The 18860-nt window shown below is 34.2% G+C and overlaps 3 protein-coding genes across 5 annotated transcripts; 1 reads left to right on the top strand and 2 right to left on the bottom strand.

The window, feature by feature from the left end:
* Positions 1-234: 234 nt before the first annotated feature.
* LOC130655325 (uncharacterized) lies at positions 235-5095 on the bottom strand. 3 transcript variants are annotated; one of them, XM_057458067.1, is made up of 7 exons: positions 4920-5068; positions 4724-4780; positions 2125-2262; positions 1637-2035; positions 885-1202; positions 707-802; positions 235-537 (listed from the first exon to the last, which is right to left on the bottom strand). In XM_057458067.1, the coding sequence occupies exons 2-7, from the start codon at positions 4764-4766 to the stop codon at positions 446-448; spliced, it is 1086 nt and encodes a 361-aa protein (XP_057314050.1). In that variant the 5' UTR covers positions 4767-4780; positions 4920-5068; the 3' UTR covers positions 235-445. The 3 variants fall into 3 exon arrangements, with proteins under 3 accessions (XP_057314050.1, XP_057314052.1, XP_057314051.1); XM_057458069.1 differs by lacking the exons at positions 235-537; positions 707-802; positions 885-1202; positions 1637-2035; positions 2125-2262 and adding exons at positions 2470-2921; positions 3085-3390; positions 3570-3989; positions 4079-4201 and having other exon boundaries at positions 4920-5095; XM_057458068.1 differs by lacking the exons at positions 235-537; positions 707-802; positions 885-1202; positions 1637-2035; positions 2125-2262 and adding exons at positions 2470-2924; positions 3085-3390; positions 3570-3989; positions 4079-4201 and having other exon boundaries at positions 4920-5093.
* Positions 5096-6625: 1530 nt separating this feature from the next.
* Positions 6626-10834, bottom strand: LOC130655417 (gamma-aminobutyric acid type B receptor subunit 2-like). The gene is made up of 3 exons (XM_057458172.1): positions 8564-10834; positions 7865-8326; positions 6626-7461 (listed from the first exon to the last, which is right to left on the bottom strand). The coding sequence occupies exons 1-3, from the start codon at positions 10349-10351 to the stop codon at positions 7009-7011; spliced, it is 2703 nt and encodes a 900-aa protein (XP_057314155.1). The 5' UTR covers positions 10352-10834; the 3' UTR covers positions 6626-7008.
* Positions 10835-14922: 4088 nt separating this feature from the next.
* LOC130655429 (uncharacterized) lies at positions 14923-18737 on the top strand. The gene is made up of 6 exons (XM_057458186.1): positions 14923-15433; positions 16025-16248; positions 16662-16803; positions 17474-17589; positions 17913-18171; positions 18284-18737. The coding sequence occupies exons 1-6, from the start codon at positions 15121-15123 to the stop codon at positions 18565-18567; spliced, it is 1338 nt and encodes a 445-aa protein (XP_057314169.1). The 5' UTR covers positions 14923-15120; the 3' UTR covers positions 18568-18737.
* The last annotated feature ends 123 nt before the right edge of the window (positions 18738-18860 follow it).

The raw sequence follows: 18860 nt of genomic DNA on the forward strand, positions 1-18860 counted from the left end.
GGAAAATCTAACAACGTTAAAACCGACCCCTTATTACATTACATATAAACAAGGATATAGAGATTTCCAATTCTCACAAGAAATATTTCTAGTCCTACACTCACGTGTGAAGAAAACATTGACTAAGGAACGAGTGTGACGTCATGGGAGTAATGACAGGTTTTTTATCAAAATATTTTTTTTTGAGTAAAATATCGATATACAATAAGTCATATAAAAAACAAAACACATTAATATGCTGAGTTTGAAAAAAGATTTTATTTATATGAACCAATGAACGTGTAACTTCTGATTCGAGAAATAATTCCACTACCATTCGTTAAAGAATTAACAGTCCACGAGTTGCGAATGCACTCTGTGTGTGAATGTCATAAAAATATAGTTCTCATTGTCTTCTAAATAAAACGCTAGTTTAGCTGGCTGCTTGTTGGTTGGTATTTAAACTTTATGGTTGTGGCTTTCTCACACAGCTTCTTTTATAGGTTGTTGGACTTCTTTTCTTTAAAACTGCTTTTACTTCTGACTTGTCTTCGCCTACTAAATAAGAAGTAAAATTTCCGGCATTGTTCAAATTATTTATCAGGCTCACAGCAGACACCCATTTTATGGGTGTAGTGAGGGTCTTGTGTTATTGGTGCGTAGCCCCCACTAAAGGGGAAGGAGGAAGGGGAAGGGGGAGTTAGTCTATCACGGCATTTTTACGTACCTTTATGATCCTCCTCAACTCTTACTCCTCCAGAATCCCCAACCGTTTTATTTTTAGAATCATCCGTTGATAGCGTTCTTGTAGCTGCAGCTTGTTCTAGGAATAAAATGTAAAGAACGAAATTTGAAAACGGATCCTCTTTAGGCGGTTACTGCGATTAAAGGATGTAATGTCCCACCTGAATTAGTGTTGGTTCCTTCGGGAGTGTTTCCTCCATTTTCTTGGTTGTTCGCATTTTCATCTCCACCACCTGGCTTGCATGCAGTTACAAGAGCTTTAATTTCATCCGATTTCAAGGCATAGTTATAAATTCTGAATTCATCGATGGAGCCACGAAGCGGTCTGTGTTTTTCATGATTCCCAATACCAGCACGCACGCCCCAATCACGTGACAGTAATCCCTCTCCAATGGATTGATTTCTTAGTTCACCATTTATGAAGATTCTAGCCTGTTTTGTTTTTGAATCGTACGTTCCAGCAACGTGAGTCCATGCTCCTAAATAAGATACCGTTATGTGGTTAGTGTAAACATTCGTTTATTGTTTATTTTAGCCGACAGAACACACACACGATTATTGAAAAAAAACCCATCTCTTTAGTTAAACAATAAACAGCTGATTGAAGGCCCATGCTTGGCGCCGTTGGGTGGCCCCACTCTTCACCATTCTAAAACATGTTGAAGAGAGGCACCCTTCACGACCACCTGGTGTTTAAAAATTGTGGTGGTGTGTTAGAAGTATAAATAAGCAAGATAAGAGATAAAAAGGAATTGAGAAAAGAAATTCTTCTTGGCTTCGAATGTCTTTTGAAGTAAAAATGGTGTTTTTGCATTGCATTAATTCACATTGACTCGAATCATGAGAGAATCCATGAGTGAAATAAAGTATAAGGACACATATAACTTAGTATGCAGTTTTGTGCAAAACTTACCTCTTGGTACAGTATGTGCCATCGTTTCGAACACTACTTCTTGACATTCGTTGCGATGAAACCAACGAACGACACCATCGTTTACTTCGAAATGGAATTGACCCTGGACATGCGAAGTACCAATGGTATCAAACACAGAATGTTGACCAGCTTTTTCTTCAAGCTTCACCCAAGCCGCAATAGTTATTGCTGATTTGGGTTTTGCTTGAAAAGTGTCGCCACGAAGGTAAATATCGTGGTCCCACAAGCGAGCAGCTTGGTTGCAAGTGTACTCTTTATCGTTGAATTTTAAAATTTCTCCACCTGGTGCCATGGCTCCACTATTTTCGTATCCTGATTTGTCGGAAATGCGTCCATGCTTCATAACCTTTTCGAAGTTATAGTAAACAACAAGACGTTCTAAAACAAACAAACAAACAAACAAACAAACATACATTAGTTACGTATTCATTCCCAACTTTCTAAGTAAACGTTTTTTTGATGCTTACTTGGTTCTTCGTCGTCGTCATCTTCAGGATTTTCCTCTCCACCAGCAGTTGCAACCAGTTCAGGAGAGCCTCCGCTGACTCCTGCTCGCTTAGCTGCCGGTACGTTTACTGTTTCTGGTATATGTTTTGCAAATACACCTAAAATAAAGTGCCATTGTGTTAAAAACTTAACAACTGGTAATTATTTGTCTCGTGTGTTCATAAGTAAGGTTGCGCGTTCGTTTCTCTCCATTAACATCTCCGCGAAAAACAGCCTGTGTTAGCTCCGTTTCGCCGCCGCTATTTAGTACAGGGATATATAACAACTTCTTTGATTAAACTATGAACACTCAAAAAGTAAAAATATTGCAAAGCACATATTTATTTACAATACAATAATATATGATTTTCTTATTACATAAACAAAATACCTCTGGCTAAAATGCGTTACAAAAATGGTTTCGTTCATCATACAGTACTTTAGAGGAAAAGTTAATATTCAGTAAAGAAAGGAAAATTTGAAATGGTTTTTATGTGGTGGGATATAAAAGAAAAAATGAACTGGAGACAATTTTAATTTTTATTGATGAAGTTGTTTCCTCTAAAAGGCAGAAGCACGTCAGAGACATAAAATGTTCTTCTCGTAATAGAAAAGTATTATATTTCTTGATTTTGTGGTGAAATTTCTGCCATTTTTACGTTGATTTAAACAGTTCTAGCAAATTCAAGAAAAACGCTTCTTTTCTGAACGCAATTTCTTTTCGATGCTTTGCTTCTGGATTTCTCGTCTTTTGCAAGGCTCCGTCTACGCCTTTCTTCTACTAAAAAAAATTATAAAAAATAAATAAATAAATAAATAATTTAGAACTTTAAATGCTCTGCAGTGGCTTTCTGTAATCGTACATATAGTCACAAAACCCGCCCTTATTTTGTCAACGAAATATAAATGGTATTTTACTTTAAAAAAAAAAATAAGTTTACCTTTCTTAACGTCACCAGTCTGTTCAGGTTCAGCCGTTTCAGATCTTTGTTCTCCGTCGCCATTTCTACAAGCGCCAACTAAAGCTTTTATTTCATCGCTTTTTAAAGCGTAGTTATAAATTCTAAATTCATCAATGGAACCTCGAAGAGGACGATGCTTCATGTGATTTCCGATCCCAGCTCGTGCAGCCCAGTCACGTGACAGCTCGCCTTCACCAATCGACATGTTCCTCAAGTTTCCGTTGATAAAAACTTTAGCTTGTTTTGTTTTTGAATCATAAGTTCCTGCAACATGTGTCCATTTGTCTAGAAGAAAAAACAAGAAAAATCAATCATATGGGGCATGGATCTGCAGAAATGATCAACTTCAATGACATAATACAGTTTGACATTCTGCTTTTCTACTGCATTTGATCATTTGATATAAACACAACTAGGCAAGACATTCATACATTGGGATAAAGTAAATGAATTTAAAAGCTAACCTTTTGGGACAGTGTGAGCCATTGTCTCGAAAACGGTATTTTGGCATTCGTTGCGATGGAACCATCTAAGAACACCATCATTGACTTCAAAATGAAATTGGCCTTGTGCATGTGATCTACCAATGGTGTCGAAGATGGAGTGTTGTCCTGGTTTTTCTTCCAGTTTAATCCAAGCTGCAACAGTCATGGCTTTTCTAGGCTTAGCTTGGAATAGGTCGCCTTTGAATAAGATGTCACTCTCCCAAAGACGAGCAGCCTGATTACACGTGAAATCTTTTTCTGCATATTTTAAAATTTCTCCACCAACAGAAAAGTCTCCATTATTATCGTATCCTGATTTGTCTGTGATCACTCGAATGGTTCCTTTCTTTGTTTTTGCGTCTGGCTTTGTTTCAAAGTTTAAGTAGCACACAAGACGCTCTGTAAAAGAAAAAAAAGAAAAGTGAACCACCAAATGAATTCCATAAGACAAAAAATTGTAGATTATGTTATGAGAAAGAGCAACATACTTGGTTCTTCTTCAGTATCACTGTCATCTTCTTTCTCATCTGAAGCAACTGCGATTAATTCGGGAATATCTTCCACTTTACTCTTCTTTGAAGCGTTTTCATTTCTTTTTTCAGAAAGCGCACCTAAGATTTTTAATGAAGAATTTAAAAAAAATTGAATACATAAAAAGTTCGGATAGTGAGAAAAAAGCAACCGTATTTCCACGAATAAACAAACTTTCGCTTGATCTGCTAGAAATGGATACATTGTTCAAATCTTAACTCATGCTGGCGTCATAGGGTGTTTATTCGTGAACATACGGCAGCGCTATTTGATTTTGAAATGAACACTCACCAAATGCAAGTTTCCTTTATTGCTATTGCCATACTTCTGCTATCTTCAGAGTGGCTTTTCTTTGTCAACGTATTTGCACGAATAAACTCCCTAATTACAGTCACGCAGTTCGCTGATAAGTTCAAGGCGTTTACACGTGAAAATACGGTTAAAAAAAATACGCAGAGAGATTTTCGCGCGCAACCTTTTTTATGAACATATGTTACATCGAGCACATAATTCTATGCTCAACTATTTTGAACATTTTATAAAAAAAAGAGGAAGTTGAAGATATTTATTAAGTAGTTATTGAAAAATATTTATCGACTTACCTGTCACCAATAAGCAACAGGCGAGATATATCCAAAACCTCATCCTTGAACCTGCCCCTAAATTTAAATAAATACAAGTAACACCACACTTCTTTTAGTTATACCAACTTAGTATGTCCTCAAAGCAACACTACTGTAAGCAAATTGTCAAAAAGTTATCTAAATTTTCATGGCGATGAATTTTTAATAATGTTACCTTCTATTCTGCGTTCATTAGAGGCCTTGTGCAATTAATACTTCTTTCAAAAGCTATTTTTCGGCTGCGGTGAGATTTCGATTGTAAACTATGCGAATGACCTTGTTTTGGAGAAAATCAGTGACTTCATCTAAATGCTGCACGGTTGATTAATTTTTCTCAATACTTCTCATTGTGTTCATGCTCAAGGTCTTCCATAACTAATTGCTTTCAAGTCGCATCTATATTGTGCATGTGCAGTAACAGTGAAAACCTCAATTAATATTCAGCTTCTGCATTCAATTTGAGCGTCGTAGTAAAAGGGGGAACCAACAGAAGCGTCGAATTTGTTTGAAAACAACAATTTAACATCGCAAACAAAATGTATTCTTCAACAACTTATTCAATTTTCAAAATGCCAAGCTACAGACATACTGAGATTTTTCTACCGCATCTGTTGATATTTATTTGAATTATTTCTTTTACAGAAAATGAGTGTTACACATTAAAATAAAAACACTTCGAACACCTCTCTTGTTTAAGAGGTGCTAATTTAACTGAACCACGTGAGAAAATATTTATTTATAAGAAAAAAATGATATCTCTAAAACCTCTCTCTGGTGTAAATTATTATATATATTTTTTAATTAAAAAGCTTAACACAAAATCATGTATGTATTTACTCTGCATAGCTACATATTTTCTTAAGAATCTCGGCTGATACGTTTATTTTTCAAAATATAAATTAAAATTAAGCAAAAGTAGAAAAGAGAAATTTTAACCATTTTAGATAAAGAATAATGTAAAAAATAGTATATTTTCAAAAAAAACAACTAAAAACTGTTTGCAATATATACCACCCTGTCCTTTTTATTATTTCAATGTCATACGTGAGGGCGTGGCGTTTGCTGGAGAGGGGTAAAACGCCCCATCGCCACAACTTTTCTTGTATTGAGTTATTTACTGTAAAACTTCATTTAAAAAATGCATGGCAAAATTTTTGCCGACGTAAAAATTGTTTATCAAATTCCAGATTTCGAAAATCTACTTTTTGACTTCTGTTTTAATAATTTTTGCTTAAGAATATTTAAAGTAATTAGAACTTAATACTCTAAATGATATTAGGCTTAGTATAGAATAAACTATAAAATGGGCATATATTCAGAAAAATACCAATGTCCTTGAGCGCAAATGTTGATATTGATATTACATGACTTTAACCAATATGTTTCCTTGAATCGCTGCTATTTTGAATTTTTGCGCGCATTTCTGTTTCTAACAAACTTGTGCCGCTCACACGCACGACTGCATGTCCGCTGTGTTAGTCCTTGGAGGAAAGAATACGCAAGGAGAAACAAATCTTTTAATTCTCACCAACAGCCACTGTAGGTCTACAAAAAAATAAAAATCGGACCACAAAAATTCACACATGTTTTAATTTCGACATAGGGTCCATTCAATAATTACGTAACGCCTAAAGGATGGAAGGGGGGTCATCCCATTTTTGTTACGAACTTGTACGAAAATTTTTCGCTCTTTGGGGAGAGGGTAGGTGGGTGTTACTAACTTTGTTACGATACGTTACAAGGGGTAGGGGAGGTGGTAAAAAAATGGTGAAATTGGGTGTTACATAATGACCCCATACATTATTTGCTTTGCGCTGCAATATATTAAGTGACAGTCAAAGATATCGGAACATTTTTACCAAAAAAAATGTCCAAATTTTGGCAGATATTATCGCTTGCAATCCTATACATTTGTCAAAGAATTTTGAAAATTGGGAAATTTCTAACAACAGAGCTAGCAATTCGAGTTTAGGAAATCCTTTAGAGACATTTAATTATAGCAAATAACACATTTGATTCAAATAATTGATGATCATTTCCCGTTATCCGGTTGATGAACGCCTCTACGACGAAAACTAAACGACTTTTATACAAGAATAGCAACATTATACCACAACGCCATGTGCTTTTCCTTATATTAAAAAACATATTTTTTCTAATTTATAAAATTTATTTTGAGCGAACTGTCCAGTAGATGCTCGTATACAGGCATTAATTTATGTACAATACAAGTTGATCAATGTAAGACCAGACATTTTTTCCTTTTAAAGTTGATTTTCTTCTGTGGATGTCTCAATTCGTTTTCCCTCAGCATCTGTTTCTTCTTCGATGGTTCCAACATAAATGCCAGAACTCAATCTCCCCATTGAGTCAACTCTTCTTCTTGGTTCCTCGCACGTTTCATACGCTGGTGGTGTCATAAACACAGAATTCGAGAGGTAGCTGGCATTAAATGAAAGAATACTGTTACCAGTAAAGGGGGAGCCAGCTGCATTTTCCACTGATCCGCAACTGCTTTGATGTGTTTGTTCAGTTGAAAGTTGTGTGTTGAGTGTACCAGTGGATAATGCTGGCTTTATATCTCCCCCCTCTTTTTCAATGCTTTTTCGTGGACATGCGACGTTGTATTTATCTTCATATGAAAGACCATTTGGCGAGCTTCTACCACTTTTACTCGAATTGATTGAAATACTATCCGCGTTGATGATTTTGCTAATCTAAATAAATAAAAAACACAACGTTAAAACTCAATTTACTGCAAATTTTAGCTGGTGTATTTATTTTTCTAACAACATTGTTGTTACCAAAAACAGTTTGAAAAAAATAAAAAACTCGCAAAGTTAACAGGGTGGTCAAAATCTCTGCTATACTCATTTATAAAATGATTAATGAACAGCTATAAAGTATTTCTATACGGTTAATAATGCCATCCTTAATCATCTCTTTTAGAAAGAAGTGTTAATATTTTTTACGATAATCAAATTTAAATTTCTTGTTTACCGTTTTAAAAAATTAATGTGTCAAAAATTATTTCATTACACATGATTTTAATCGAAACATCTTGTAGCGATGGAAAAAAAAATTACCGCTTAAACAATACAACATAGGGGTGATTCTCACCTGGGGACAAAACACCAACAGGAGTGTTGTAGTGGTACATATACAGATGCAGACAGCCACAATAGCATATGTTGCATGATGACGAGTGGTGTTTGCTAATACTGACACACAGATTACACCAATAACTGAAACAGCAACAACATTGTAAATCGCCATTGCGATTTGTTTTGATTCGTTTTGCATTTTTATTTTTGCATTTCTTGTTTGCCATGCAAGAAATATTCCAAAGATCAATATGACACCTTTGTAACAATACATTCCAATGGTGAATTCAGTTTCGTATTCACATGAACAACCCACAATCTGCTCAATCTCGATTTTATCTGCAAATAAATTTTCTTTGTTTGTGACATTGCGAGTCTCGTAGTCAAACGGTGAGATGATGCCCCATGTACTTAGAATGATGGCATCAAACAGAAGGAAAATACCAATTATAACAAGTAAGGACCATTCCGGAATTTTCTAAAATAAGATAAGTATTATAATTAAGGAAAAAAGAGAAAAATGTCCTACATTTAAACATGTGTATGAACACAGACAAACGTATTGCAAATAGGGATAATAATTCGAGGATATTTTTTTATCATAAAGGGATCAAAAGCTAGATAGGTATATGGTTCTACATTACTTTCTGTAATCTGTCATTACAATCCTACTGATGGCCACGTATATAAAATCAAACTCAAATGATTAACTTACTTTCATATGTATTTGATTGTTCTCGACTTTTACTTCTGGTGTCATATATAACTTGTAGAGTTGCCATGCTTTGGCAAACAATGATCCAAACGTCAATGTAAAACCAGTTGATAATGTAAATAAGAAGGACCAACAGATGTAATGTGTGTTTTCTTTCGACGTGAAGCGAGTGTCGAGTCCATAAATGATAACAGATGAATAACATAGTACACTGCCAAATATAATCACACAGTTGATTGCAGGAGATTGCATGGAAATGTTTTTATCTTGAGTGAATATCAGCGTAACGATCAAAAATAAAATGGCTAGCAATATACCAATACAAGCAATGATCCACATGGTAATCAGTAAAGGTTTTGCAATGTCAGAGTACGTTTTCACGTAAATGGCTTCATCAAGTGGTACTTTAGCTTCTTTAAATAGGACCTTTACCTCATCTGGAACCATAGAGAGATTTTTTGAAGCAGAATCGTCCGTGCCAACATATACTGTCGTGTTTTTATTTGACCATATAGATATTTGGCCTACCCTGCTGAAGGCTGCTACTCTTGGTTCGTAACTCACCCGGCCTGTTATTCCTTCATAAGTTATCATTTGAATATCTTTAACAAGTGATAATCCGAACACATAGTAACGTCCTATGTCTTCACTAGTAAAATTCCAAAAAGCTCTGCCACTCCTTAAAAAGAACCGTTGGTATGTTACAGCTTGAGTCCACACAGCATCATATGCATACGCGGTATGTTCAGGACATTCCGTGTTCGGTGCAAGCCTGCTTTTCAATCTTTTAACAAAATCATCAGCTGTCATATTGTTTATTGTCTTCTTTTTATCTCTCCGAACTTTTTGTTTTGTAATAGAGATATAACCATTTGCGGCTATTAGCAACTCTTCTTCGCTACAGGTGATCTCACGCGTTTTTTTATTGGTTTTTTTATCAATAATCGAATCATATTTTGACGACGCCCAATCAGATGGAAGAGTTTCAAATAAAATCCACGTGACTTTTGGTGAGTACATTTGTCGATGATAAGCCTCACAAAATATCTTCCTTGCACCAGGGACAGATGTTAAAGCCATTATGATTCGCGTGCCTTTTAGTTGCAAAGCAATAAGTTCTCTTGAAACCGAATATTCTGGTGGAGAGCTCCATATTCCGTGATCTGAGATCACGTTTACTGTTTGATTCTTCTCGTTCTTTTTAACCAACTCAGCTCGAAGATTATCGGCATTTTTTCTATACAGTTTGTCTGAGTAATCAAAAAGAATACCAACTCTTTTCCATTCGTATCTGTCAGTGAGTCTTCGTGCAGTTTCAAATTTCGCCAAAATAGATGGTGTTGATTGATAAAAGAAGACAAAATACTGCTCCATGGGTTCGTTTGTTTCTGTGTAAGGAATGTGAAGATTTGCATTGACCGTGGAATACTCAACACACAATTCGGTCTGGTCTTTATATGGCGGGCCGATTGTTCCAAAAATTCTAGGATATTCGTCAGAGTGATACAAGTTAAACAGAGCTTCGATTGCATTTCCAGGCTCTTCATCGACTACTGCAGTGCGAGGGACAAGCTTGAATTCATATGTGTCGTTTAGAGTGATAAAACCTGGCATCTTGTTAACATCTTCGAACCCCATCTCGATAGCATGACGTATGCACCCTCCATCAACTGTGTCATTTGGTAGCAGTACAGCGAAATCAAGTTTTTTCTGGATGAATTCACTTTTTGTCGCGTGGAAGAAGAGTATTGCAAAAAGCGCAATCAAAAGACACATATATTTCCTCATCTAAAATCAAAGATGAAGTTCATTTACAACGAACGACAATAAAAAAATTTAGGCAATAAAACGAATAAAAAATATCATCTTTATTGAAACAAGCATCCACATACGTCTTATCAAGCAAAAAAAACAAGAAAAACTATTTTTTTTAAATAAATTCTACATAACAGTTGTTTGAAAGTAATACTTAAGCTAGCCTTTACTTTGTTGATATGCTTAATGCATCATTTATCTTCAAATTTTTTATTAACCTCCGGTGCGGGTTAATTTGAATGCATCTTTATTTCCTAATAACATCATTAGTTGATTGTTCCAAACAAAAGAAAAGAAAAATGAACGGCAATAAAATGACAGTTTAAACCAAAATGACACTGCTAATGATGTTATGTCATCTCAAAGATGACATAGCAATCAATCACATTCGTTGTTTAGAAATATTTTATCATTATCATCATAACTTCATTATATCCTCTTAAACATACGTCATTGCCAATCCCCTTCACTGAAATTACAATTATTCATCTCGAGATGTCATCAATCTGAAAATCAGAGAATAACACAAAATTCTACTGAAGCTGAAAACGTACTAATGGAAAAGAGTAAGAACGGTGTTTTTAATTTAGGATTTAATGGTCCATGGTGAATGGGAGTTATAAATACGCAGAGAGGAAGAAGAAAATTATTTTAAAATTATTTTACGCAAAATATTTAAAATAATAATCTCCACTGCCTGTTCCAGTTTAAATTGCTTTATTTTTAAAAATATTATCAACATGCAAACAATTAAAAAGGTTGTTAAGGAGCTCTCGTTAGCTACCAAAACCATTTTTCAACGCGTTTTTAGTTTTATTTAGCCTGAGTCCAACATTTAAATAAATGATGGAGGAAAAACTATTAAAACCGTGGATTCCTGATTTGATTTTCTTAAACTTGAAGCATCGGGTTTTAAGGTTTTGCTTGAGAAGTATCTTGGATATAAGTGTATTTTGTCATGAAATTTTCAGGCAAAATATTGTCACAGAACATTGTGGATAAATAGTTACTATGGTGAATTGCGAACTCGAAATGTTGGATTCGTTAACGGTCATTGGTGAACTACATTTTTTATTATTAACCAATTGGCGCAACCAATCAGATTAAAGTATATACATCGACTTTTGTTAAAAACAATGTAGGGTGTAGTCATTAAACCTGTTAGCAATTATAAGTACAAATCCTTCTTTTTTAAGTGTTTCACGCTGATGAATGAACATCAAACGTACACAGAGACTAAGAAATTTAGAAATTACAATATATTTCCATTTTTACATATTTTACATATGTAAAAATTTACATATGTAAAAAAAAATCTTAGTTCATTATCATTTTAATTACTTTCTGAATTTTTTTGGTCCAATTTCAGTTTTTTGACCAACTTCGGGTTAAATAATTTGACGACAGCTTTAAATAAAAAAGAGTTTAACTACTGCATTGAAATTTAGTCATCTGGTTAAACGAGTTGGACGAGTTGGACGAGTTGGATTCAGGTTGAGCATATACAAAACCATCAAAATATTTCTATCTGGCAAAGTGCTAGAACTACTTAATCTGAGACAGGGTAAACAAAATGTATTAGTTAATAAACCGGGAAAAATTTGCACACTTGATCATTTGAACAGCGCATTATAAGCTCAGTCTCTGAAAAGGTCAAAATAGAAATCGCTCTCATTTTATGTTTTTGTAAGAAGTGTAATTTATGTACTGAAAGAAAAAATCTTTGATGATAATTTTTTTTCGTCACATTTTCTTACATAATTACTTTTTAATTGGTTTGCGTTAACCACATTTACTTAGTCCATAACAAAAAAGCGCGGGAGTTTGGAACCAAATCACAATTTCTGTACTTCCTGTGATTTATATTTGCAGAGGTGTTGGAAATAATTTTCAATTAGTGGTTCGTCATAGATATTCGATTCCTTTGCTGAAAAAAGAAATAAATCAATAAATTTTATTTTTACATCACCATTTATCTTTTCTTACCCTTCTTTAAATACAGATACTTTTCCTATTAAAAGTTTTTATCATAAAGTATTTTTTTTACAATGTTTCATAAATCAAAATAAAAGAACTTCTCTATGTTAACGAACTCTATTTGTTGTACATCGCCTCTAAAATCTCACCATGTTCTGTAAATTATTTATACCACTTTGTACCAAGTTGTCCGTTATACTACAAATGTGTATTTAGAGGTAATATGTCTTTAATACACTGTAGAAATTGGGTTCCACATTTTTCTCCAGAGTCAAGTTGACATCTATGGTGTTCATAGAAACACTAAATAAAAAGAAGATAATGTAGTATAGTATAAGAAGATATAATACCTAAGAAATAAATAGTTTCTGCTACAAACGAAAATATTACCTCTTTTTTGATCTTTAACTTGTTCGAATTTAACAGCGATGAAAGCATGTCTAAATTTCCATCTATTTATTAAAAAACAGAAAAATTGATTTCGTTAAGCAAAAATACAGATGAGAGACATTTAAAAATCTTATCCTAAAAAACGTTGCAACAAAAATTGTGCCCAAACAAATAACATCATTTTTCGTCTGACAAAACACAGAAAAGTTTTTAAAAGAAGGAATAAGTTATTCTGTTTTAATTACAACTTGAAAGAATGAAAACTTTATATTAATACAAACTAATAAATATGGGCGCTTTATACTTTTTGTCAAATTAAAACGGTTTTTTGTTTCTCCATCTCTTGACTCAAATTAACAAATGCCCGATTCAAATGAACGCCTTTGCTAAGCGCCCCTTCTAAAAGAAAAATCTGTCAATAAGTAGCACTTACTGCCCTTTTACGGTGATGTAATAAATTTAGAAATATAATTTCAGCACCTGCAAAAAAAACACACATAATGGCTTCGTTTCAAGTTGCAAACACGTACCTGAGAATGATATACAGAGTTTCATAACGATTAAAAATATGAGAAATTTTGCCATTGCAGCCATAGTTTCAGTCCAGTTTTGCGAAATTTTGCAAGATTTTCAAATCACCAACATTTTGTGCAGCATTAACATTTTCTTATCCAATCATTTATTTAAACAATCTTTGTATAAATTCAGGTATTTTTTTAAATTAACTGATTTATTTATAATTTGGTATTCAACTTTTCTATAAACGAATCAGGTATTTTGTATGCAATGCATATTTCGTGTATAAGTTACACCGTTGCAATAACTTGCACATGGCGACAAAAATTAAAACTGATACTTCCGGAAAAACATCCCATAATAAAAAAATCGTGTTTATAAAATTCAGTTTTCTCATTGGGACGTTTCTCCGGTACTTTATAATTTTATTTCTGGATGTTTGTCATTTTTCGTGGACACATAAAAAGTCTATAAATTAATGGAAACCATAAAAACGTTTAAAAAGAAGGTTAGAAAAAAAAACCACACAGAGCCATTGAGTTGATTATTATCATACGATTAAGACGTATTAAAAGTTCTTATATGCATTGTGGTGGAAAAAGATATTTATTAAGTGGCTACTCAGGGTGCATGGTCCGTAATTTGTCCATATTGTCAGTAAGAGTTTCGACATATTTCCCTTTGAAATGGACCCATAATAATAGAAAACACTTTTAAAAATACAATAAAACACATGCGGTTTTTAACTCGTTGTATATAGAATCTTGATATCTTAAAACCTAAAATGCAAGGCATACCGGTTTCTCAATAATTTTCAAAGTTTATAACATTTATTTAAGTCGCTGAAATATCATCTTAATGTCCTGACGACCCTCGTTCCCAAGGTACTTTGACTTCGTGATATGAATCTCATATCAAAAAGACAAAAAAACCTGGGGACGAGGATGGGTCCTGACGTCCTGATAATCTGTAACAAGAAGTATTCAATATGTCACAGCTTTTTAACAGATGTGAAACTATATTTTATAAGTATTGTATTTGATAGTTGTTCTCGCAAAAAACAAATATGAACAACATAATTATTCGCGTCATCGTAATAGTTAATTACTACTTCAGCGCCACCCTCGTTCCCAGGATATTTTGCCTTTTTGATATGACATACTTGATATTTAATGTTTTTTTTAATTTTTTTGTTGTCTTCTCTAATATCAAAAAGGCAAAAATCCCGGGGAACAAGGGTGTCATAACGTAGCCAATGAATTTTATTTTATTTCACGAGAAACAACAACATTAGGAAAGCTACTAAATGAATCAACCAAACTCGTTTCCAGGGTTTTCTATGTCTATAATGTTTTGACGGCGAAAGGATTTTGGCATAGAAGAGCCTTGGGGACGAGGTTGCCAAGAGTGTAAAATAATCTTAATAATGACTTTCTGTCCTTGGGTATTCTAAATTCAAAAAACTAAAAAACCGTTGCGTTTAAACAAACCCCCAACGATGGAGAACAAGACGGCATAAAATATTCTTTTGTTCTCAGTAATTTTTTGTCATTATAATTTTCGCTATATTTCTATACTATATTTATTTATTTTACAAAGACATATAAACGAATAATAATATCACCATTCTGTCAATTTCCTCAAGGAAAAAGACATAAAACGTTAACTGTCGGAGGTCCACCTTTAATTGTGTTATCCAATAATTAGATAATTTAACTAAAATCTGAACTAAACACAAATCTGTGACTTGACTGTCTTGCTATAAAACTTTGCGTTAGAAATAGTAAACATCTCGAACAGAAAGCTATTTGTTAAATCAACAAACTGCACCTTGCTAAAGCCATCGAAGTTATGGTGAAATGTATGGTATAAACACACGACATCTGAAAATCATCGTACACGACATGCATAGAAGCGATACAAAGCTGAAACGTTTTCGAGAAACTATGAACATATACCTGTTTTTAGTTTTGTTGTTTTGCTTAGATTTCACATTCGGTTTAGATGTTACACGAAGTCATGACGGTGATACGTTAAAGTGTGATACAAAAATAAATTGCTTATCTTCAGGTGCTGTGAACACCAATGAAAATACATGTTTTTGTGATGAAGGAACTTATTTTTTGATGGTAAATAAGTTGTCATGTATAAAAGACAGTGGACAGACTGCAGGTATTTCATCGAGTTTCTCCGATAAATATCGACCTGTCATCTCTACCGAATTTCTCCGAGAAACTTTTAGATTGTGTCGTTTTTTTCTAACGCTTTATTAATGGCTTACTTACACTATGACATTTTACCGGTCGCAGTACATCTGGGACTATTCATGTTCGAATAAACAGCACCCTTTTAATCGAAAATATTTAATGGTGCCTCCTTCGGAAGAGGATTCAATCTTGATTCCAAGGGCATGTAGCGCTTTGAGGCTTCATCCTCATATAAAAACGCTACAAGCACTGGGTTCAGGGTTGAAGAGGACCATCTACTTAAGTGGCTTCTCTGAGAAACTTTCTATCGCTTTATTATGGTTGTTTTTTTTAAATGAGTGTTTTCTATTCGATAACTTCCACCCCTTCTTTGATTAGCGCTTCCTCCTAACTTTATTCAGGCCAGAAAGCTCAAAAAAAATTGAATTTTTAACTCCGTCCCTATCCCTACAGCCACACAAGACCCCAAAAAGCCCGGCCCAAGTAAGGTTGAAGTCCCAAAAGTGCACTTTCGGGACATGAAATCTTATTTCTTTGACTTAACTTTTTATCATAGGTTGCAGTTTCAAATTCAGCTATTACCCCAATGCTGTCCAAGCCATCTCCGTCTCCACTATACCAGCACAAGAATTTTCGTATGAGATAAAGACGGGAACAACATGTCGTCGGTTGAATATGTTAAAAGTTGAACTATTAAACAAAGAAGTGTTATCGTGGATGGAAGGGAGTAATGATTTTAAAATATATAACTTGATGGGAACAAATAGTTACTTTTTGAGGGTAGGTACACAGAAATTTCAAGTGAACAATACGAAGAATGAAATATAGCTTAGATTTTACCATCCTCGTCCCCAGAGCTCTTCGAGGTCACTCTCAAAGAGCCCTGGGGTCGAAGATGAGGTTCTACAAGAAATCGAAAAACTTTGCGGTCGAATTTTTTGCGGATACAAGAAATAGAAAATCTGTTCGGAAGAAATATTTGCGGATGGCAAAATTTTTTTCCGCAAAATAAAAAACTTTCATAAACGTTTCTGTAGCAAATAATATACTTCCTTGACGTATCTAGGGGACCTCAAAACTGCCTGACTTTTAATTGCATGTGAAAATAATTTGTTTACTCACTGATGGGGTAATTCACAAAAATTCAATATAAAGAAAAAGTTAGTAGCTTATCTCTTCACATTTTTTACCAGTGGAAAGATGCTAACAATGTTAAAACAAGCGTTTACGAAGGACAGTTGTTGAAAGTTTCACTACAGTGTGAAAAAAATGATGGTACTTCTGTGTATGGTTGTCTGATGGGAAAAATACTTGGTTCACGGAGTTGGGACAATAGTAAGTTTTATATACTTATTAGTCAGACTTATAGTTATATTTATATAATTATAAAACTTTCTTAAGCTAATACCACAAGAGTTTCTTTTCAACTTTTGCAATACGGCGCTTACGAAATAACAACGGGGATGGCGATCTCGTCCCCAGGGGCTTGCCTCGTCAAGTAAGCGGTAGCGGCTTTGACATAGGCAACAAAACCCTGGGGACGAGGATGCAGAAAAACCTGTTAACAGTAAACGTTTCCCTTGTCCGTGTCTTTATACTTTTGAAACAATTCTCTAAGAGTAAAGACTTTGGAACACATATTTCTGAGACGGAATTTTAAACCCATATCCAATGATACACGAAGTCACATTCCTCTACAACGCCAACATTTCAGCTTTTTACGTCGGGTCCGTCATGGAGCAATTGCAGTGGGGTTTACCCAGTGCTACAAGCCCGCGCATTAGAATGATTTTCTGTCAGTACACTCCAGTCGCCGTTGTTTTTGATGGTGAGTTCTGTCACGTCGCCTACTATACTATAATTTTTTAGAAATGATAAACCTTAATATGAAAATAATATGAATGTTTAACAGAAAAATAGAAATAATAGCTTTACTGTTTCTTCAATACTATTTCTTGTTAACTTATATCAACAAAAATGTTAAAAACTGTTTTGCTTTTCCTAGAAAATATGTGTGGTGCAACTTCTGTTTCTACCACGACAATACCAAAAATAACACATGCAACGAATACAACTAAGCCGCCATTATTAACTACAAAGCTACCATTATTAACTACAAAGGTGAGAATGAATGTTTAAAACCAGATTGGTAAAAAAAACGCTTTCCAACGAAAGTTTTATTTTTTCATTCGTCGTTCATATATACATACCTTATGGGACAAAGAAATGTTGGAAAAACATATAATTAGGCCAAGGCGTTACGTTATAGGATACACTTAAAACTCACTCTAGTCTACAATCGTCTCCTTAACTTCCACATAAAAAGAGAAATTTTCTTTAAGTGATATATTATTTCCGGTAAAAATTTTGTCGGATATTTTTTGGCCTCATAAGGTAGCTATGCTCCTTTTCTTTTTCACTTGTCAATATTTTTGAAATTTTAGATGCTCAAACCTGTGACTACAAAAACAACAACGAGAATTCCGTTAGGACCAAAAAACGCAACCAGTTCTATGGCTCCCTTAGGATCAAGCAATTCAAATGTTGTTTTGATCGGAGGTGCTGTAGGTGGTATCTTATTTGTTGTTGCGTTATTGGTGATTTTGATTATTGTCATTAAAAAGAGAATAGTGACGACTAGAAAAAAAACAAGTGGTAATAGTATAAAGGGCAAGAAGGAGGTTATATATGCTGAACCAGAGAGTAAGTGTACGAGCTTGTATTGTGTTGAAAGGGTGATATTGTGATGTGATTTACACAATGCCACCTGTTAAAACGTTTTCCTTACTGAATTTTTCTTTATTCTTTTTTGTAGGTGCGATGGAGATGGAGAACATTTCGTATCTGACGGCAGTGAAGTTAGAGAAAAATATATACTGCGCGCCTTATGAAAACGACGTTGAAAGGTTTTTACCAAAAAAATATGAACCCAGCACTTCGCCTGATAATCATTATGATTCTCTAGATCCTGAGTACGAATCTCTAACTCATGTAACTGGATCTCCAAAATATCGTACTTTGGAGGGACGTCGTTCGGTGTACGAAGATATGAATGCTGCGCAAAGTGATGATGAATACACGCTAATGGAGAAAAAATAATTTCTTTTTGTAACAATTTGTATTTATATTTAGGGAATAGTAAAATGCTTCGTTTCTAATGCCTATAGTGTTAAATTCAAAAACATTTTCGCAAGAAAAAGAATAGATTAGTGCTCGTTGTGAGTCGCAGTCGAGCGCATGTTATTATTATTACGAATATTTATACAGGATATAGCCACTTCAGTGTTGGTAACACTGTTATAAATGTGGATCCTGTGTTCGGAATGTAAACATTAAGTATACACAGGCATTACCTACCCAATTTCCCTCCCATGGCATGGGTTGACCTGTAG

This window comes from Hydractinia symbiolongicarpus, chromosome 8, assembly GCF_029227915.1.
Source record: "Hydractinia symbiolongicarpus strain clone_291-10 chromosome 8, HSymV2.1, whole genome shotgun sequence".
Classification (NCBI taxonomy): Eukaryota; Metazoa; Cnidaria; class Hydrozoa; order Anthoathecata; family Hydractiniidae; genus Hydractinia; species Hydractinia symbiolongicarpus.